The sequence below is a fragment of the Haplochromis burtoni genome, unplaced genomic scaffold, assembly GCF_018398535.1.
Source record: "Haplochromis burtoni strain Fernald_Lab_line unplaced genomic scaffold, NCSU_Asbu1 Contig_116, whole genome shotgun sequence".
Classification (NCBI taxonomy): Eukaryota; Metazoa; Chordata; class Actinopteri; order Cichliformes; family Cichlidae; genus Haplochromis; species Haplochromis burtoni.
In genome coordinates this window covers 1838376-1860341 of record NW_024582477.1, presented here as the reverse complement: position 1 = coordinate 1860341, position 21966 = coordinate 1838376, and the positions used below count along the sequence as shown (strand labels likewise).

General features: G+C 38.2%; 3 protein-coding genes across 3 annotated transcripts; all 3 read left to right on the top strand.

Moving 5' to 3' along the window:
- Positions 1-1928: 1928 nt before the first annotated feature.
- LOC121815003 (lactose-binding lectin l-2-like) lies at positions 1929-3056 on the top strand. Its single transcript, XM_042223655.1, has 2 exons — positions 1929-2033; positions 2629-3056. The coding sequence occupies exons 1-2, from the start codon at positions 1946-1948 to the stop codon at positions 3054-3056; spliced, it is 516 nt and encodes a 171-aa protein (XP_042079589.1). The 5' UTR covers positions 1929-1945.
- Positions 3057-8133: 5077 nt separating this feature from the next.
- LOC121811781 (lactose-binding lectin l-2-like) lies at positions 8134-10151 on the top strand. Its single transcript, XM_042223659.1, has 2 exons — positions 8134-8331; positions 8938-10151. Exons 1-2 carry the CDS (start codon positions 8244-8246, stop codon positions 9363-9365), a joined length of 516 nt encoding a protein of 171 aa, XP_042079593.1. The 5' UTR covers positions 8134-8243; the 3' UTR covers positions 9366-10151.
- Positions 10152-14293: 4142 nt separating this feature from the next.
- cdca7b (cell division cycle associated 7b) lies at positions 14294-21123 on the top strand. The gene is made up of 10 exons (XM_005928543.3): positions 14294-14471; positions 16052-16195; positions 16286-16386; positions 16542-16743; positions 16887-16952; positions 17864-18046; positions 18411-18566; positions 18710-18859; positions 19765-19901; positions 20620-21123. The coding sequence occupies exons 1-10, from the start codon at positions 14424-14426 to the stop codon at positions 20639-20641; spliced, it is 1209 nt and encodes a 402-aa protein (XP_005928605.1). The 5' UTR covers positions 14294-14423; the 3' UTR covers positions 20642-21123.
- Positions 21124-21966: the final 843 nt, after the last annotated feature.

Genomic DNA, 21966 nt, shown 5'->3' with positions numbered 1-21966 from the left:
ACTGCTATGTCCATGTGGCAAATGATGTCACACCAGCAGTAAAAACACCCTCTCAGGGAGCTACATAAGACAGCAGCTTCAACTTTGAATTCAGAAATATGAACATCCTGTACAGTGAAGCCTAAGCAGCACCAGTAGTACCATTTAGTGAAGCTTAAACTTGGTAACTGTCCCACATATTGGTAAGCCCTCTTTTCTCTACTTTTTCCTTTATTTGTGTCTTTTGTTTTTTCACTCATTTTTTCACTTCATTGTTCATGCTTCTATATCTTTTGTTTCAGCAGTCAATGATAAAAAAATTTTGATGTTGGATTGAAGCATACATTTCTTTTACCAATGTCAGATGGATTCTACTATACTGTAGTGTTATGATTATGACTTGCTGGTAAACATAATAAGATACAGCTTACTTCTCTGCATGTTTTAACTTCCACAGTGTCAACTGTGCTGAAGTGCTTGTCTGATGTACCATCTCTGAAGAATATCAAAGAAAAAAGTCTGTCACACTAACAAAAACATGATCTCTTTCATTCTTACTTTTTCATCAAGTTCTGACTGCTGTGTCTTCTTCAGATGACCACAGAGTTAAACTACTGCAAGGAAGCTGTCCCCTGTTCTGGTACAGCTTCAATTGGCGCTGCTACAAATATGTGGCCACACACATGAGCTGGGCTGATGCAGAGCTCTACTGTGAGTCACAGCGAGCCAACCTGGTGTCTATCCACAGCCAGGAGGAAGAGGAGTTGGCCAGAATCCAAACACACGTTTGTCTGCACAGTCAGCCTAACATGTTAGATACTCTGTTCTAGTTTTATATCCGTGTTAAGTTACACATTATCTTGGTATTATTCATATGCTGAAAATGAAAAAACAAACAAAAAAATCATCTAAGTTTACATTTTACATTACAGTTTTAAGTGTTACTGCCAAGTTATTGGAGGCTCTTGTGTTCATCTTCAGTGCCAAAGGTTCAGGCTTAGGATCTCGATCCCACCTGAGCAGTGCACATCAGTTCTGTCAGTGTGACAGAAACCATCATCTTGTTTGTTCTACTTATGTCTACTTATGCCACACATCAGTAGTGATGTGATTTAATGTACCCTAGTGGAGGGTTTTACAGTGTAATTGTTTCATTGTTTCCTGAACCCACAGTGAGTGGATCTCTGCAGCCAGACGTGTACAGCTGTTTCACAGCCAGCAACATAAGCACATGTCATATTTTTATGTAAGTTTACAAATTAAGTTTACTCAACTGACTAAAGAACTATTTACATTTTTCTTAGGAATGATGCATGCTTCTCATTATGAGCAGAAATTATTTTTTCAGATTATTTTTTGCTGTGTGCTTGTTATGACATAAATATAATTCCATAGTCATACAGCACTGTCTGTGAAGATCTCAGATGGCTGGCAGTTCACACTGTATTTACTTCTCTTTCTAAGAAAGAAAAAGAAAGAAAGAAATCGGGCTGCATCGGGGGAGTTTGTTCTCTCTCTGTTTACTAGAGGAGCTGAGGAGTTTTTTTCTTTTCTCTTCCTGTAGATGCTCTGGTCTGATCTGTTTTAGTAACCGATTCCTTTTATGACACAATAGAATATAATTGCACAGTAAAAACAGGCACGTGTGAAATTTTACCTTTTTACTGGCTTGTGTTTACTCAGTTAGGTTTGATTAGTCATCATGCATATAACACCTTTATTGTACAATAAATATACGCTACACAACAAAAAACAAACAACCTTTGTTAATCTCTTTGGAATTTGTTTTTTTTTCTGGCTTATGTTTAGTGTTGTTTACAGTGTATAATTTTGGTCCAGCTGGCCAGTGATGTCACATCAGCAGTGAAAACACCCTCTCTGGCAGCTATAAAAGAAAGCAGCCTCGAATCCTGTACAAAGAAGCTTCAGCAGCTCCTCATCACACTTTGAGACTTAAAGCTCCAACATGATCTTGCTCCTCTTCTTGTTTGGTCCGGCTCTGGGTGCTCCTTCTGAGTCTCCGTCTGATGGCAATAAAATGAAGCTCCAACTTGGTAACCATTCTATGTTTTACTTCGTAACCATTCTATGTTTTCCTTATGTTTCTGATGTTTTTTGTTTCAGCAGGTAGTGTTATCCAAAAAGTATTAGTGTAGGATTATAATATGGATTTCTTTTCTTCCCATACCAGATGGTTTCTGCTAAATCATAGAGTTATGATAAAGACCTGCTAATAACCATAATAAGCCCCACTTTCTTCTCTGTGTATTTTAACTTTCACATTGATGGGCAGACTTTCATCTTTCATTTTGGCACCATAAATAAGTAAGATTAAAGTTAGATAATAGACTTCTTACAAAGTGAAGCCATGTACAGTAACAGTCATTTCAACTTTCACTGTGGCAGTTATTTGTAGCATTGATCTGTAAATGACAGACATGTAACCAATCTTCTCTGAATAGTTCAGGGGTTTAACAATGAAGATGTGAAGGCTTGAAAACTAGACCAAAGAAAACAGTCTGTCACCAGGTGTCACCCTTGAAATACCAGAGCTGACCAGCTTTATTTCTGCAAAAACACGATCTCTTTAACTCGTACTTTTTCACTTGATCCTAACTGTGTCTGTGTCTTCTTCAGATGACCACAGAGTTCAACTACTGCATGGAAACTGCCCCATGTTCTGGTACAACTTCAATGGCCGCTGCTACAAATATGTCGCCGCACATATGAGCTGGGCTGATGCAGAGCTCTACTGTGTGTCACAGGGAGCCAACCTGGTTTCTATCCACAGCAGGGAGGAAGAGAACTTTGTCAGAACCTTAATTAAGAACTTTGACCACACTGAGGGAATCACATGGATTGGTCTGAGTGACCTTCATAAAGAAGGCAGATGGATGTGGTCTGATGGTTGTGCAGTTCGGTTTGTCCACTGGTATCCACAACAGCCAGACAACTGGAAGGGAATTGAACACTGTGGTCACATGAACTATTCAAATGTAAAGAAGTGGAATGACTTCCCATGTTCTGTAATTTCTCCTTCTGTTTGTGCAACACGAATAACCTGTCCTAAAACATAAAACAAAAAAAAAATATACATTTAACCTTCAATGTTTCTGTTATATGTCTTTTATATGTTTGTGTGACACTGACAAAATTCCATTGACCTTGATTTTCCTAAATGTGTAATGAACAACTAGCAATAAAAAAAAAGAAAGAAAGAAAAAAAGTATGTTTGCTGTGCTTTTCATCCCGTCTGCTGCAGCCTTAGTGGTGTTTAGTGTACCGAGTGTTGTGGAAGTTTTCCATTTAAATAAAGCCTGCAGACGAGCGGTAGCTAACATTCTTTAATCCAAACACACAAAGAACAGAAAACCAAGCTTGTGGAGAGCCTACATGACCGCGGGGCAGGTCAGCAGAGTCTCCCTGAGCCTAGCATGGCTCTCAGTTAAATACCTTCTTCAGGAACAAAAGGCAGTACACAGCTGTTTCACACCTTAAGGTTCACACTCCCTTGCTACCTCCCAGAGTCCTCAAAGAGACAAAAGACTCTTCCTGTGGCGTGGTCTGCTTCCCCCAACTTCCTTACTACACCCCCACCATTTGTCTTACAGTATGAGTGTCAGACATGTTAAAATCCAGTGGCACCAAGGCATTATGCAATAAAATAATGTGATTAATACATAAGTAAAAGAAATTCCTATACATGAGACCAAGGAAAGAATCAATGGAAAATAAATTTGAAACATAGTTTAGCTTGGCGATATACCTTGGTAAACACTGATACACCCTCTCAGTACAGAAAATCCAACGTTAACCCTGAAGTTGGGTTTCTAGTCTGCTCTTTGAAGAGGATGAAGAGTGGAAAGGCAGTTGGTCCAGATAACATACCCATGATAATACAGAGAGGAGTGGACTAACTAACCAGAATGTTTAACACGGTCTTGGAAAGTGAGAGGATACCTCGGAAATGAAGAAGAAACTGGTACCGATTTTCAACAACAATGGTGATGTGCAGACCTGTAGTAACTAAAGGGGAATAAAGCTCATCACCCATACCATGAAGATATGAAAAATAGTTTATGAAGCTAGTTTAAGAAAAGCAGAAGTATGCAAAGAAAAAGCACTACAGATATCAGGTTGTTAGGTCCATGACAGTATGAACCCTGTTTCCAGGTCCAAACTACTCTGCATGTATTAAGGCTGTTGTGTTTTTAACACGTTTTAATCTTTGTATCTTGATCTATTTAATCTGAAGAACTGATCACTATCTGCCTCTCTCGGCTCTTATTTCCACTATTCATTGGTAGCATGTTTGCTTAGTTTTTAAAACCTTACTATGCAGCATTAATGACTAACCTTGTATTGTGGATGGATTATCTTCATTGTTCTCTTGACTGAAGTTTGCCGGTTGCATTTGTCTCTAACCATCGGGAACCCTCGCGTTAACTTTCATTGAGTGGAAGAAACGTTAGTGTTCATCCTCCAGCTTCACTGCGTTTATATACAGCTAACCATAGCTGTGTCGCAACTCGCCCGTGATCACGTAGCACATCGTTATATACCAGCTAGTCCAACTTCTTCATTTATGTTGGAAGCGATGGCTGAGCTGTACTTTGTAATTTTTTAGAAATCCCTCTGTCATAACATGGTATATCACCTTTAGATGGGCCTCTTTGCTTAGGCTGCTGCCCCCGCGACCCGGCCCCGGACAAAGCGGATGAAAATGGATGGATGGATGGAAACTAGTGAGCTAACTCCCTCTGTTAAACTTCGTAAATTCTGATTTCACGAATGCCTGGATGTTAAACTTATTTGTTACACCTTGTAGAGCAGCCACATTGATCATTTTATTAAAGATTAGATGAATTTAGACAGTTTGGAACTCTCAGTGACCCTGCAGTGTTCGTTTCACTTTGGGACCTGAAGCGGAGTTTGGACCCAGAAAAAGCTAATGACGTCAGACTTAAAGACCAGATAATGTTTGCTTTGAGAGTGTTGATGGAGAAGTACAGAGGAGGTCAGAAGTTGCGGTGCAGCTCACTGTGTCTTGGTGGATCTAGAGACAGAATGTGATAGAGTGCCAAGACAGAAACTGTGGTACTGTATGAGGAAGTCAGAAGTGGCAGACAAGTATGTGAGAGTGGTGCAGAACATCTATAAGGACAGAGAGACAGCACGAGGTATGCGGTATTAGTGTGGACGTGTGATTACATCAGAGATCGTCTCTTTGCTCCTTCGTATTTGGTAGATGAGGTCAGGCAGGACGCTCTACGGACTGTGATGTTTGCAGATCACATTGTAAACTGTAGTGAGAGTAGGGAGCAGGTGGAGTAGGGCCTGGAGAGGTGGGGGTATGCTCTGAGGAGAAGAGGGTTTAAAGCAGAAGCAAGACAGAATACATGTGTGTGAATAAGAGGGAAACAAGTGTAACAGTGAAGCTACAGTGAAGTTACTAACAGAAAGTAACACTATCCATAAACTGTAATCAGTGTGTCCATTCAGAAAATCCTGTCTGAATGCTAGGTTTACATGTTATGCGATGGCAACGTCGGAAATGGAAACGTCGCAGGAAAAACCAAAAGAACATTATTCTCATAAGGTCACATAGTTTTTAGATGTTTGATGTTTAACTGTGTTGGTTTCTACCTGTTTCTAACTATGGCCCAGTTTCCTTCTAAATGATCCTTTAAGACTTGAAGCTACTGAGGGTCATGCCCTCTTTCCGTACTCCCTAGCTGAAAGCCTCTCATCTTTCCATCTCTTTGTGTATGTTCAAGAAACTTTAGTAAAGGGATATGGTGGAAGTTGAGATGAAAAAACCTTTAAGACTGCACTTCACATTTTAGAATAGAAAGTGAGGCAAACCCCCCACATGAGTGCCAAAGGACAGCCAAGCTGGCACAGCAGTGGTTATGATCTGCTTTTAGTTTAAACGTTTATTTACTGCAGGGATTTCATTTTGGTGAATTTAAAAATGTAATAGACAAAAGGGAGCTTAAATATTTGTATGCACAGTAAATATTTCAAAGTGGCAAAGTAAAAAAGAAGTTAAATAGACGGTCTTTGCTTTTATTGACTCTAAAGGTCTAGGCTGGCCACAATCACTTCATTTATGTGTTCACAATTATAAAAGCTGTGCACAGAGTTTGTTTTGTATTTTTTACTGGAGAGGCTTGTAAACCTCTGTTTCTTCCGGGTACAGTAACCTATTCTGTTTTTCTTTTTGCTGATAATGTGACTTTGTAATATAATAAAACCATAAATACTCAGACAAACAAACAGTGAAGTTCTCCTGAAAGTGCCAAAGCCCAGTTTAATACATAGTAAAGTAAAAATGCTTTGTGATGTCATTGAGATGTGGACAATTTTTAACCCTCTGTTCCCTTTCTGTTATGGCCCAGGTCAATTTTTGGACTCTGCAATTATTCAGATTAATATTAATAAGATGTAATGAAAAGAACTTTTGTGTTTCCCTGTCAGTATTCCACTGTCTCTATATTGTATATATTGAGTCTTTTTGTCATGATGTTCACTCTGTGCCATTTATAGAGTTTGCAAAAAAAGAAGAGTAAAGAAATAAATTAAGAATAGCAATCTGTCTGGGGTGCTCCTTTCATACACTGTAAACATTAAAAGAGAGACAATAGTTAAAATTAAAAAATATGTTTCAAAGTTGCAAATTACAATACTATAAAAAACAAAAATCTACTAAACCAAAGGTTCTAATTGTTTATCTACCTGCCTCTGAACAGGCCGCCCACGATCACTTCATGTATATGTGTTCACTGCAATAAAAAGTGTGCACATGGTTTGTTTTGACAGTTGTTGTTTTTTTTACTGAGAATGATTGTAAACTTCTATTTCCTCTTCCTGGTATAGTAACCTATTCTGTTTAGCATTTTGTTCATGATGTGATTTTATAATATAATAAAACAATAAATACTCAGACAAACAAACAGTGAAGTTCTCTGGAAAAGGCCAGAGCTCAACACGTGTCAATAAGTAGTTAAGTGATGTCTTTGAGTTGTGGATAATTTTACCAAAACACACTTGAATCCTGCAAAAACAAGACTTAGAGCTCAATGATGATCTCATAAATAAATAATATGTCTGTCCTGGACCTTGTGTTAGAAATGAAGTAAGCTCACTAATAAAAGGAAAGTCAAGGAGAACATTTATAAATACATTTATAAGCTGCTTAATGTCACAATTTTCCAGAGTTTTCTAATGACATGTAGCTTTTGTGACAAGGATTTAACAGCTGGTTTGATATCATGATAAATATCACACATATCCAACAGGTGTGTATCAATCTGAATGCATGAAAACATTATTAGTGTACTTACTACTATTACTATAATTACTGCGTAGAGTAAAAAGTAAGTATTTCTGTCTCTCTCCTTTTGCATACTTGCACAGAGGCAGTCAGGCGATATTCAATATGCAATCAAATAATAAATGAGTTTATTGATATCCATTGATGTCTATATAAAGCATTGTGAGATCACAAAAAGCTTGATGAAGACTAAATGTATTCAAAAATCATGCAGTTTGTGGGGATAGGTTAAGTGACTAATCTAAATTGCCCATAAGTGTGAATGCAGGAGGGAATGTGAGTGCAAATGGTTGTCTCTCTCTCTCTGTGTGTTAGCCCTGCGACAGACTGGCGACCTGTCCAGGGTGTACCCCGCCTCTCGCCCTATGACAGCTGGGATAGGCTCCAGTGCCCCCCCGCCCCCCCCACAACCCTGAAAAGGATGAGCAGAAGCGAATGGATGGATGGATGGTATTCAAAAATCCATCTATATACCAAAGGTCCAAATTATGTTATTTAATTTATTTTAAAATTTGTATTTACTTCAACTTTACTGGCTGCTATAGCAGAGTCACATATCTCTGTCTGGGTTGACTACATAGAGAGGATCCTTCTGAGAGGGAGAGTTCAATCTGTCTTTGTTTACTGGAGCAGCTCAGGAGTTTCTATTTGGTCCTTCCTGTTAGAGATCTGATTCACCCTGTTTGATTAATCATTATGCTGATATAGCTTTGTGGTACCATAAACATAAATTACACATCAGCTCAGTTCATTGGAATTTGATGTATTTTTCTGGCTCATTTTTAGTGTTATTGTTTAGAGTGGGGTGAAAACACCCTCTCAGGCAGCTATAAAAGAAAGCAGCTCCAACTCTCTGCAGAAATCTGAACATCCTGTACAAAGAAGCTTCAGCAGCTCCTCATCACACTTTGAGACTTAAAGCTCCAACATGATCTTGCTCCTCTTCCTGCTCGGTCTGGCTCTGGGTGCTCCTTCTGAGTCTCCTTCTGATGAAAATGAAGTGAAGCTCCAACTTGGTAACTTTTTTTGTGCATTTTTTTTTGTCTTTTTAATATTATTTAGCAAATAATAGATTTTAAATGCACCTTTATCATGTTTCTTGTTTTGTTTTGCTCAGGATAAATATGTGTTAGTATAATTGGGGATACATGCATTAATTTGGTTCCACGTTTCAAACCTCCAGCAGAACCAGGCTCAGACAGGAGCAGCCATTTGCTGTGACTGGTGGAACTTTAGGCCTCATCAAAAAGAAAAGCTTAATATTAAAAGTAGATTATTGATTATCTGTGTCCTTAATCCAAACTGGCTGATTACACATTAGAGGAGGCTTAAAGTGAAAGGCTCTGCCTCCCATTCTACTTTAATTAACCTCAAAACCACAAGTAAACCAGCAGTCTGAGAGCAGAACAGAGTATTTAATACCTTGTATGTGAGGAGAAAGATTTTATATTTTAATCTGGATTTAGCAGGGAGCTGATGCAGAGAAGCTAATATGTAATGTTTCTTTCTATTCCCTGAAGTACATACAGAAAAGCAGCCTGACACCAGGTCTCTTCAGGTTTCTTCTGTCACTAAAAAACAAATCATGATCTTTTTCCTCTTCTTGTTTCTGTCTTTTTCAGATGACCGAGCAGTGCAGCTCCTGAGAGGAAACTGTCCCCCGTTCTGGTGGAGCTTCAACGGCCGCTGCTATAAGTATGTAGCTACACCGATGAGCTGGTCTGATGCAGAGTTCCACTGTTTGTCACAGGGAGCCAACCTGGTGTCCATCCACAACATGAAGGAAGATAACTTTGTCAGATCCTTGATCAGGAACTTCGATCCTGCTCAGAGACCCACCTGGATTGGACTCAGTGATGTTCACAGAGAGGGCAGATGGATGTGGTCTGATGGCTCTGTGGTAGACTTTTTTAACTGGAATGCAGGCGAGCCAAACAACTTGGCAGGAAAAGAGCACTGTGCTACAAACAACTTTAGCTCACATAAGAAGTGGAATGACTGCCCATGTTATCTCAGTTTTTCATCTGTTTGTTTAAAACGCAAAGACTAATCCAAGATACTAATTCAGCAACGGCATGGTATGTTGACATGTATGGGGATTCCACAAAAAAGATAACAATGTAAACTTTTATGTCAGTTTTGTTGATCTGTGCTTTAAATTGATAAAGTATTCCTACTGTTTCTGTATGTATGTAACCATTGAATGACAGAATCTGTACAACGCTGTTGGCCTAATGACACTTATCAACTTTCACAAAACAGTAACAGGGACAGGCATTAGTAGTTTTTAGTGCATATCTTATCTTAAATACACCATAACTTATTTATGTGATTTGTTTTTGCTTTGACATCAGAACACTCATACAGAGGCCACGTTGTCGTCTTTGTTATGGTTAACCATGAAATTAGTTCACTAATTGTCACCACTAAAGAAATACTTCCTCCTTTTGTTGTCCAGTTGTAGTTTATTTTATCCAAACACACATTAATGCACTTTTTTAACTACGATGTGTACAAACACATGATAACATTTTATTACACTTTGATGCTTTGCAAAGCCGATTTATGTGGTGAAACACAAATCAGTTCCTTTTGGAACAACAACTGTAAATAACAACTGATAAGACTGAGAAAACTGAGAAAAATGAATATATCAAAAAAAAAGTTCAATTAAGGTTTTCTCACATCTCTGGGAGGACTGACAGTCTTTCGAGGTTGAGATAATAATGAACATTAGCTGTTGTCCAATGACATGAACCCCCTCTCTGAAAGCCATATAAGAGTCTGTTAACATGTCTCTGCAATATTCTCAGTAATGTTCAAGCTCTAGGAAAACATCAAGGCCTAAATCATCAATAAAAATGTCTTCCACTTCTCACTGGTTGTGGCTCTGTGTGCTCAGTCTGGTCCTGATGAATGTGAAGGAAAGTTACACTGTGGAAAAACACACCCACACCTGTGGCTCGATTAGATTGACTGACAGAAAAGGAATACCTTGGCATTATCCTAAATCCCTTATCCCAGCTTTTCCACACAGAGGCTAATTATCAAACATTAACCATAAATTATGTGTAAAAATGTCAAGTGATACTGGGGAAAACTGAGCAGACGAGGACATCTGGTGACAATTTCATGTCAATAACACCTTTACAAATATAATTACTTAGAGAATTGGTGACGTGTTCAAATATGTATTTTACCCACTGTATATCTGATCAGTTATGATGGCAAGTGTAAATAAATCAAATATCTCAGTGTCATACTAAGGTGTCATATTAAAAGGAATAGAGAGAAATTGTTCTTCAGGTCCCTTTGCTCCCCTTATGAAGTACTGTTTGTCCATGATGTGGACGGGGGGACAAATTGTGGCAGGATCAGCCTGATGTTATTTGTATCCCACTTTAACTTTGCAGTTTAAAGAGCTAACATCTCCAAAATTTCAGGTGAGTTAATCATTATAAGAAGTGTTTGTGAACAAAAAATCAAAAATGTGGGACACTGTTTGTCCGTGATTTGGACAGCCCAGCGCGTGCTCCCGACGCAGGGGAAACTAATTCTGTCGTGGAAACCTAACTTGGCACCACCATTGTGCAGGTGAAGCCAAAGGCAAGATATGCTTCATCATTTTTCCTTAATGTCCTTTTTACCCCTTTTGTAAAAACATAGAGAAATGCACCACATAAAATATTGCAAAAGGAAAAGGTTGCCTTGCATGCATATAGTGTACAAACCCAAAACACACATTTCTCCTAAAAATTAAGTTGTGCAAATGTGAACAAATCAACTTGTTACAGATATTCATCTCCGCTCAAGAAAAAAAAAAACACCCCCACAGAACAAAACTCCACCAAACACCACAATAATACACAGTAAGGCCAAATTAATAAGTCTTCTCATCAGACATTGATGCTTCTTTACTATGTGACTCAAAAAATAGGAGACAGATGTTTGTTTGTTTTTTTAAAGTTCATTCATAATAAAAACTAACTGTAAGATGTTTAACGATAATGCTGTCTGTATTATTGTTGAAGTCCTAAATTATCACCTTTAAAGTGTTTATGCTAATAACGCTGTGTACAGTAAGACAGGCATGGAGAACAGGTGGATGGAGCCCCACAGGCCTCAATGTGAGCTTGAAGCCATTTATAATGTTTAAGTTGTGTAATGTGTAGGCACTCATGATAAACAGATTTTGAATGAAATTATAGGCATTGAAGCCACTGAACCCAGTCAAAGAGGTGGTAATATTAATTTTATCAGATAAAAAGAGAAGCATTCTGGATATTTTGTTTAAAGACTTTACAACCGAGAGGCATGAATGAGGATTTTTCTATCAATGAGTTTCTGTGAAATGTACCTTTTGTGTTTGTATGTTTTTGACTAGATTTTGGTATTGTCTCCCTCTTTTAATGTTCTTGTACTCATATTAACTTTTTATTTTTATCTTTTTTATTTTTTATATTAACTTATTTGCATTTTTTGTGTCCAGAATCTATTTGTACTGTGACTTAACCAATTAGCGAATACCACCTCTTAAATGTCAATTGTTCAGGTGGTTTATCTGTGAAGGTGTGATTGGTCCATTTGAAAAAATTTCAGTTTCTTGTCTTTTATTTAAACACAAACTGTTTCACATTTTACAATGACCCTGATGAAGGCCACAAGCCGGTACGAGCTGGTCACGTAATAAACTTGTTTCTCATTACTTTAAAGTGTTGCTGGAGTCTCCGTGTTGTCAACTCATTTTATTTCTCTTTCTGATAAGAAAACTATTCAATCAGATAGTTATTTGTGGTGAATTAAATAAAGTTACAGTTTCAAACACCTTTTAGCACCACATCTGAAATTCAAGCACTTAACAAACCTTGAAAATATAGTATTAATATTAAAGCATTTTCAAGGATTTCAAGCACCCGTACGAAGCCTAATAGATTGATCTGGAGGTCAAAGTGGAAATAATTCTATATAGACCTTTTTATTAAAACTATGTTTCATACTGCCATTGTTTGCATTGACAGGATAGAGACAGTGAGAAAATGATATGTGGGGATTCTAAATACCACGTTACTTTGGACCTCTGACCTTTTCTATAAGGTCAGACTTTCCTAAAATGTATTTTAGCTTTAAAATGTGCTTAAAACTCTACTGCCTTTGTTTCTAAAAGTACATTTATAGTTTACATTTGAATATCATGTCACATTTCACACACGTCACAGTTAATCTCTGATTTTAACTGCAATACAAACGTCTCATAGCATGTTTAAAATCAACAAAGAAAACAAAATGTTTCATTTTGTTTTGGTGGTTCAGGTTTTTTTTATTGACAGTAAGATGGCCTGCCATAATCAATTTATTTCTGTGCATTTACTGTTATTAAAAAATATATTCATGTACTGTAAAACCTCACAAACTTCTATTTCCCCTGTTTAATTTATTTATTGAGTCCTGGGCTGTTTAAGTGGGTAGAACAGAACAGCAAATCAGTGCATGGGGGACATTAGAGCCAGTGTCTCTAACACACCCTGCTATAGAAAATGTGATCAAAGTTACCAGTGCATAACAGAGTGGCCAGAATCCAAACACACATTTGTCTGTACAATCAGCCTAATGACACTTAAATGAACTGGACTGATACTTTTTTAGCACCTTTCTGTTCAGTTGAACTCTCAAAGTACTTTCTACTCCAAAGCTTCATACAGCAGCATTCTTGTAATGTGATTTATTTTTGGGGTTAAGCCATGTAGAAGAGTTTCCTCACTCCTGAGAGGAAAAGATGTTTGTGGTTTGAATCTTCACAGCTGCAATATAAGTACCTGTTATTTACTTTGTGGCCACTTGAGGGCAGCAGAAGAAAAAGTCAATGTGATGCTGCTGATGTCAGATGCTTTAATTAACAGGTGTCTTATTAATACTTTAAGATCCATTGTGAAAGGTGTTGTTTGAACCATTCCTGCATGACAAATAACATGTTAGATACTCTGTACTTGTCATATGGTATTATGATGTTATCATATATATCATGAAAATTTAATAAACAACAACAACAAGACAATCGACAAGTCCACATTTTACATTACAGGTTTTATGTTATTGGAAGGTCTTGTGCTGCACAAGTTTTGACTCCTGGAGTGCTATATACGGACAAAGATTGCTAATTCAAAGTCTTCTATGAACTCAGTCTCTGAATCATTATAAAATAGGTAGCAACAAGACAATATGAGTGAAGGTTACATGAGTAACAACTAGTTTAACTGTCTAACTAAGAAGCTGGCAGCTTCTTTAGCTGAGAACCTGACAGATCTTAGAGCTTCTTCACAACATCATCATCCTCTCTGTGATGAAGAAAGCCCTCTCAGCGCCCGATTTGTTCGTGGTCCTCTTCGAGACCCCCTCATCAGTCTCCACCAGTCCATGAGTCCATGAATTTTGACGAGAGCGAAGTCAACCTCAGTGGGTTCCTGATCTTCTGACCTTTTTTCCACATCATTTTCAGATTTTGGTCTCCTTGTCCTCTTTCCGTGTCCAAAGTTTACATCAAACACCATCCTTTTAGTTTTCCTCAGTAATGCAAAAAAAAAGTTAATAATTCTAGAAAACTGAAGTAATATAAGAGTCAAGAAGAAAAGCACCTCAACATTGTATTTCCCTGTTGTCTTTAAGTTATTGTTATTCATTTATATTCCACCACTTCAGAAAATAGAACTGCGTTAAATATATAGTCAGCAAGAAACTCCTATCATAACGACAAGAAACTTGCCTTCAGGCAAAGGTTTCCCTGGCTCTAAACATAGACACGCCCACATGTCGTTTTTCGCGCGAAAAGCGGGACTAGACCATTTTGAGTAATGGGGGAAAGTAGAAATACTACTACTTCAAAACATAGATAAACCTTTTTACCAAAACCTACAAATGAGTGAGACCGTTGTGTTTTGTTATAAAGACCGTGAGTGGAGTCTTAAAGTTTAAGCAGTTGGACTTAACTATAAATTAAGCAAAAGATCAGCAAATACAAAACCCCCATGTTTGCATTCGCCGGGCTTTTCTAGCGGTTAGTTTTTAAATACACCTCTATCGCCGAGTCTCATGTAACAAGATAAAAGTTATTGTTATGCCACAGTCTGGTTATAAACAGAGTAAAATGACCCTCACGTCAAAGGTAAGTCGTAGAGCAAATCTCGTGTAAGCGTGGCTTTCTTTTGCCTGTTGGATTTTAGGGTAAAGAAAAGTCCTGCCGAGTCACTAAACGAGATCCAAAGCCGCTAACATTGGTGGCATGGTCGGCCTGAATCACTAAAGTTACGATTCGTTTTCTGAATTATATACAGGCTAGTTCAAAGGTTTCTTTTGTACATGTCATCTGGCAAACCAGCGACTTGATACGTACTCAGCTTCGGATTAGTGTTCAGGTACATTCTGAGTTTAAGGTTGTGGTAAAAATGAGCTGATGCTGGGTTTAGTTTTGTTTTTATGGGGGGGCTTCATGGGTGGGTTCCGGTTTGTTTTTCTGCGAGGTCAAAGGTCAGCTTTGCTGAAGCTGAAAGGGGTGGTTTAGCCAAACAACTGGGACATCAGCTGCTTTCCTGAGACAACGTTTTACACAGCTCATTAGATGACAGATTCATTTACAGCACGTAAAATCTGAACCTCTTCCCTACACAAATGCCTGTAAACAGACTTTACATTTGATAAGCTGCCTATAAAATTGATCTTGAAGTAGTGATGCTACTATAACATCTGATTTAAGCTGGCGGATTCTTTTATATTTACTTTATCAGTAATGGTGGAGAGATGTTTTTTCTATTGTAAAGCCCACTTCTCCATTAAAAATTTGGAAATCATAAATATCATATGTAATTTAAAAATACTGATTCCTTTTTTTTCCCTTTTTTTTTTTGCACAATCAGTGCTTTGGTGTCTTCTCTCTATTTGACCTACACTGGCAAAACGTAGGCACCCAAAGTATGTGAAAAGTAGGGCGTTAAAGAGTCATTCACCTTGCCTAGAGCCAGCTTACTCTGATTGGCTACCCCTCACAAACAGAAGGTGGGTGGTACTTCTACACTCAGCCACAGATGTGTGCCAGAAACTATCACAGATTTTTCCTTTTTGACATTATACAGAGTCAAGTGTGAAGAAAAAAATATTTGTGATAGGCTTGTATCGAATTATTTTAAATTTTTTACCATGTTAAATATGAGCATCTAGAATACAATAGAATTGAATAGCCCTTTATTGTCATTGTACATGGAGGAGTGCATGTGCAGGAGGAGTAGGATATAAATCGTAAGACGACAGGAATAAATGGCAAATAGAAGAAATGTGTACAATCAAGAGGAAGACAACAAAAGAATAGCAGATCTAACAGGTCACCGTTAGATCTCTCAGAAGAAAAGAAAAACATCATATATAGAAAATGCATATTAATATCAATATTATTATTATTCTTAGCCACAGAAAATTAAGGGACTGGCGAATCAAACCGCAATGCACTGTGTGGAGGACCACACATAGGAGTCTGTCAGGATTGACGTGCTTTTGGAGTCAGCCTCAAGTGGCAATGAAAGGAACTGACATGTGCATTTTGGCCTCATTTCACAGCTCTGGAAGTTGCCTCTTGTTTTCACCACACCTTTCACATAGTGGAGAAGCTTGTCCACTAATAGCGAAGTAGCTCCCTCTGGTGAAAAATGTTGACTGCAACTTGTTTAATATGGTGCTTTACATATCTGCCAACAGGCTCCATGCTTCAAATCCAAGTATATAACTGCCGAGCTGGCTCATCTGTTCACCCAGTCAGACAGTGAGGAGGACTTTGAAGGTTTCAGTGAGGATGAGGAAGAAGAGGATAGAGGACGCTTTAACAAGCAACTAAGGACCAAAGTATGAAACTGCTAACGCTGTGTTGTTTCACAAAAATGTTACAGCCACAGCAGAAGCCTGCATGCTTTCTTTTTCTCTGGTTTTCTGCAGGTGGTGGATTCAGAAGAGGACAGTGACATAGACACAGGCTTCCACTCCGATGAGGAGGAGGCCCCACCAGCAAAGAGAAGGAGTCTTTTAGTAGCTCTGAGGTAGGTGCATGTGTAAAAGTGGTTTAAGTAAGTTTTGGGTTGTTTTTTAGTTGTTGTTTTTAAGTAACTTGATTAGAGTGAAACTGGGCTCCTTGTCACTGTCCCTAAATCTGTGATTGCTGAATAGAGACTTTTTTTGAAAACTTTCTCCTCAGGTTTCCTGTCAAAAGAGTGTCTTCACCCAAGAAGGAAACACAAGAGAAAAGTGTTAAAAAGCCAGTCAAAGGAAAATCTCCCTCACAGATATCCAGAGGAAGGCAGAAGGTGAAGCAAAAACAGGATGAAGAAAAGGAGGAGGATGAAGACTCTCATAGCCTAAAGAAACGAGACAAGAACATCCAAGAAAACAAGGCCATGGTATTGAACCCTTCCTGCCCTTTCATATTCTGACATCTCAACACATTTACAATAATACAACAGCTTTTTCTTTGTCAGTAGTTCTTAACTTGATTATGTGGTGGTGTTTTTTTGTTTGCTTGTTTTGTTTTGTTTTTTGTTAGCTGGCCAAGTTGTTTGCTGATCTGAGTACAACGATGGCTGACCTGACAGCACCCACCACTCCTCAGGTGAGTATAAGTGGCAGTTTCATGTGATGGGAACATAAATAGACAAAAAAAATAAAAATAGTGAAGCAATCTGGAAGCCCATCGAATGTTGTATTGAGGTCAAGACTTCCTGACAGTGTCCTTATGCAATAATGACATTATACTGGTCATTGTTACAAATATAGATAAATTTTAAAAAGCTAATAGCTAATATTACAAGGCTGACTTGCAGTCTGATGATAACCAGCGGTTGTAAAACTGTGTTTCAGTAAATAAAATCTCTCACTCGCTGTTTACGTGGAGCTTTTTACCCTCAGCCGTAAAAGGCTGATTGGGAATTGCTGTCACCCTGCTGGGCGGCGTAGAAACCCGCTTATTTTGAATGGATACCATAGATGTGTGTAGTAGGAGGCTGAGGGGTAGCACTGGCAGCCACCAGTAATTTTTCTTTTTTAACCTATACTACATGCAACCAAAGCACTGTCAAATTTAATGGGTCCATACTACTCAGACTACAATCAAAAAGCAGAAAATGTCCAGCATCAGTTGGTTAAAATTCTACACATTCTTATAAAGATATAGTCTCATAGAAATAGATGGAAGTATCGGAAGAGTTTATATTTGGTGCATTCAAACTAGGTAGAAATAAGACTATACTTGCTAAGTATATGTCTGTACCGAAGTATGAACCGTTCTTGTAAGTAGGCTTTAAAAACACACACATAACACTAAACAAGAAAACAAATGCAAAACTGGACACTGGTGTGTATGTTTGAGTAAGAGGCATGAACCTCTTAAAAATGTAAAAATATTTTTATAGGTGGTTTTTTTTGTTTTGTTTTTTTCATGCTTTTGTGTTTATTTTGTTTATTTATTTTACAGACTCTACTGTGTTTTTACTGACAAACATTGTCTTTGCTCTATTTCCGCAGAAGAAGAAACGGCTGTCAGAGAGGGCAACGCCAAAGAAACGCAAGTCTGAAACGGACGTGGTGTCAGAAAGGAGGAACCCGTCGCGTAAGGCTCGTCCTCCCGAGAACTTTGCAGTGGAGGAAAAGAGCGAGCCAGTTCATGTCCGAAGCCCCCGTACTGTAGACATCAAGAGACTGGTGGAGGTACAACACCCAGCACACTGTCTGCTGACATATAGCAACACAAACGCATGGATGAACTCAACAGGAAACAAAGGGCTTTTTGATCAAGCAGGTTATTGAAAATTTCCTTGTCTTTAATCTGGACTTGGTACAAGTTATAGTTAGTGTGATAGCACAGACGTGCATATCATAGTAAATTGTCATAATGACACTCTGTTGGATGTTTAGTTTTGAGAGCTCTGCAGTGGAGTACTGCGTGCACATTTCCCCCCAAACCAATTACTCCTAAAACATCTGCTATGGATTTGATGTATAAAACTGATATTTAGTCAGTAAGGATGAATACAGTTTGTTTGTGGCATTTCACTTTTATGTAACCTGGCAGGTGGACGAGGACCATGTTGGTGAGAAACACAAAAAGAGAAGGAGCCAGTCTTCCAAGAGGAGTCAATATTGCGTGAAGTCGGTCGACGAGATCACCAAAGAAGACCTGGACAACATAGCGTACCGCAGCAAAGACAAGATCTGGGACAAGGAGAATGTGAGTCTCATCAGGCCGTCCTCAGATTTGGGCTAACGGTAGTCTGCAGCAGTGTGTTGTATTCTCAGGTTTCCTGAGTTGGAGCAATTTTTTTTCACCCTGTATGTGTGTGTGTGTCTGTGTGTGTGTGTGTTCTCTTCCAGGGAAGCTCATGTCACCAGTGCAGACAGAAGACTCTGGACACTAAGACAGTGTGTCGCAGTGGTTTCTGTGTGGGGGCCAAAGGTCAGTTCTGTGGACCGTGCCTCAAGAACCGCTATGGAGAGGACGTATGCACCGTGCTGCTAGACCCGGTTAGTCCTAAACCACATGTTTCTCACTGTGGGTTAGTCTACCCCAGGCAATCGTGGTTTCTTTTGTCTTTCGAATAAGTAATAATCTTTTGGTTGTTGTGATTGCATTCTTAAATATTTTTTTTAAATTTATTTTTACAAAACGTCGCTGCACAGCGATGTGATGCTCGAGGAAGTCTTACATAGTGGACAATGTTCTGAATCTCTTTAAAATCCTCTGTCATCAGGAATTTTTAAATAAAACTAAACTTAGAAGTGAACAGCAGTTGGTACATGCATAGCTTAATGTACAAGGCAGAGAGCGCCCCCTGCTGAAACTTTAATGCAATTACTGGAAAGTCTGAGCACAAAAGGTACAGAATGTTGTAAATTCGACTAAAATATATTAAGGAAAAAATGCTGCTTTGCACATGTATAGGCTTTTTTTTTTTAACATCAAGTTTTCCTTTAGCTGATGATCATTGCTGTTAAGTATCAGTTGTAATTTAAGTACATTTACATATATAGAGAGGGAATGGAGATGAGGAATATCTGTGTTAGCGCATAATGTCCAGCCTGAGATGTTTCTATGGCAGCTGTGCTTCATATTGATCTTGGTTCTTACACTAAGGAGCTCACATGTGGCTCAGATCTGAGTGAGAGCTGTGATTTAAGTTGAGGAGGAGTTCAGTATGACTGGGGGCAAACCGAGGAAGCTTCAACAAACAAAAATCTAACAAAGAGATGAAAGGTTATAGATTTTTCACCAACAATTTGTTACTTATTCTTTATTACTGAGATCAAAGCAGAGACCATTTATATGAATTATTTAATCATTTCCAATAGAGTGTGCTGAAGCGCAGAGCCTGAAGAACAGACAATTAGTGACCAACTGAACAAACAGAATTGGGATCTTTTCTTTGTAGACGTGGTCGTGTCCCATCTGCAGAGGGATGTGCAACTGCAGCCTGTGTCGTAAGAAAGAGGGCCGCTGTGCCACCGGTATTCTGGTCGGTTTGGCTCGCTACAACGGCCACGACAACGTGCACGAGTATTTGGAGAGGTGAGTCTGTGGTTTGGGATTTTTTTGTTTTGTTTTGAATATCACAAACTGGATTTCCCAAGAAACTGATATGATGTAAAATTATTTTTCTAAATTTATTGACGATAAAGGGCACAAATTACTAAACAGCAACAAGTAAATGGCGTGTGAGCGCAATCCCCAAATAGCGCTCATAGGTGTGGTTAGTTTTACAGCTGATTTACAAAAGTTACACTGTTTTATTAAGTACAGGTGGAGTCGGTTCATTTTGTTGTCAACCACAGAATAATGTCTTTTTTTTAATGTCTTTAAATAAAACTGCATGTTGCAAATATTATTATCAATTTGGATACTTGATGTTGGTATTTTATATTATAAAAGTGAACATTTCCTAAAATACCTCATTTTGATGCTTACTAATTGAGTCTGAATGTGAGCGATTACTGAAACAATTACAATGATTAGCCGACACATGAGCTGGATAGATCGTAAATATAAGTGTCGGGTCTTGTTTGCTTTGTATTTGTTGTCTCATTGATTTTTGGGTGTCTTTGGTTGAAGGCCAGTATGCAGGCAGTGATCGATTCGGTCTTGAGCTCTGAGCACCGTGTGTTCAGACTGAAATTGTTGACGGATCAGTGATGATCATAACCACTGGTTGCAGCCTTTATTCAGCCAGCAGCTAAAACCTAGAGCTGTCATGTCTGATTGTGGGTTTTTTTTTCTTTCTCCAATGCAGTATTCGAAAAGAGCTGCAGTGAAAACAAGAGACCCGATCAGAGGAGAGAACTTGCAAAAACAGATATCCAGGGGAGGAGGATCTGATGCTGCACAGTACGTGTACTGTAGAAATCATTTTAAATGCACATTTTTAGGTTTAGAGCAAACTTTACTAGACATACTAAATCTAAAGTTTGTTGTTGTTGTTGTTTTTTTAAGCTGAAGCACCTATGCTGTTCTATGTTTTATATATGCTGTTTTTTTTTTTGTTTTTTTAAGACTGCATAAGATGCAGGGATGCTTTTTCTTTGTTTTAAAGCCAGTACTCACTTTTTACTTGGAGGTTTGTTTTCTTTTGGGTCGTTTTTAATCGTGATGTTGCTTGGACAGCTGTAATGTTTTAATTTTTGTGATTCGGGTACAAACAGAGCCTTTAACACAAACTACTGTTTTAAAACTGAGTTACTTTGCAGCTTTCCTGTCAGTCTGCTGTTTATCCTAATAAAGGACTTTACTATCTGAACAGTTTGTTGTTTTTTATGCAGTACTATAATAATTATAATCATCATAAAAATAATAATAATAATAATCTAAGTGTTAGAACAGTTCAAACCTTTTTTGGAATTTGTTTGACATAAAGTTGTGAATAATTAATTTCTGAACGAAGGCTCAGCTTCAGTTTGAGGAGGTTTGCTGTATTTAGACTCTTTGTATTTGTAAAAAAAAATTAAAAATGTAGGGCATCCTCAGGTTCTGGTCATGAATTTATGTCACACCAAAACAAATGTCTAATCAGCCAATCACGTCGACTGAAACTCAAAGCGTTTAGACACGCAGACATGGAGGAGAGGACATGCTTGAATTCAAACTGAACATTAAAGGAAAAAGTGACTTTTGTTGATGTCCAGTTAGTTATGGACCCTTTCTGAACTGTGTAGATGCAAGTGAAGTGAGTACCTTCTAACTGACCCATAAAGATCCTCGTGGTTCAAACAGTATTTTGATAGGAGTTAAGATTAGTTGAGTTAAAACTTTTCATCAAGTGCACCGAGAGAAATTTGACCATGATTTCCCACAGAGTAACACCATGTCAGTATTTACTGCAGTCCAGCTCAAAGCTGTTGGCTTTCATCTTCAGATGGTGAATTTAAGTGTATGGGAATTAAAGAGCATTCTGATCGGTACATTAATTTCAGGCTTATTTTTCATTGGTGGATTTGTCTTCAGCAGGCAGCTGGTTCAAATCAGGGCAGTTGATGACTTGTAGAATCATTTTTTCCGACTGATTAGAACTGAAAGCATTTGTCTGTAGTTGATTCGCCCACATTTCAACTCATCTAACCTATTTTAATGTCTCTGCTTTTAG

Excerpts from the sequence above, each read along its gene's own strand:
- LOC121815003 (XM_042223655.1), top strand. The coding sequence starts at position 1,946 with ATGATCTTGCTCCTCTTCTTGTTTGGTCCGGCTCTGGGTGCTCCTTCT. Across the intron at positions 2,034-2,628 it reads TAAAATGAAGCTCCAACTTG|TTCAACTACTGCATGGAAAC; the intron begins GTAACCATTCTA and ends ATGACCACAGAG.
- LOC121811781 (XM_042223659.1), top strand. The coding sequence starts at position 8,244 with ATGATCTTGCTCCTCTTCCTGCTCGGTCTGGCTCTGGGTGCTCCTTCT. Across the intron at positions 8,332-8,937 it reads TGAAGTGAAGCTCCAACTTG|ATGACCGAGCAGTGCAGCTC; the intron begins GTAACTTTTTTT and ends TGTCTTTTTCAG.
- cdca7b (XM_005928543.3), top strand. The coding sequence starts at position 14,424 with ATGCCACAGTCTGGTTATAAACAGAGTAAAATGACCCTCACGTCAAAG. Across the intron at positions 16,953-17,863 it reads CAGCACCCACCACTCCTCAG|AAGAAGAAACGGCTGTCAGA; the intron begins GTGAGTATAAGT and ends CTATTTCCGCAG. Across the intron at positions 19,902-20,619 it reads GTGCACGAGTATTTGGAGAG|TATTCGAAAAGAGCTGCAGT; the intron begins GTGAGTCTGTGG and ends TCTCCAATGCAG.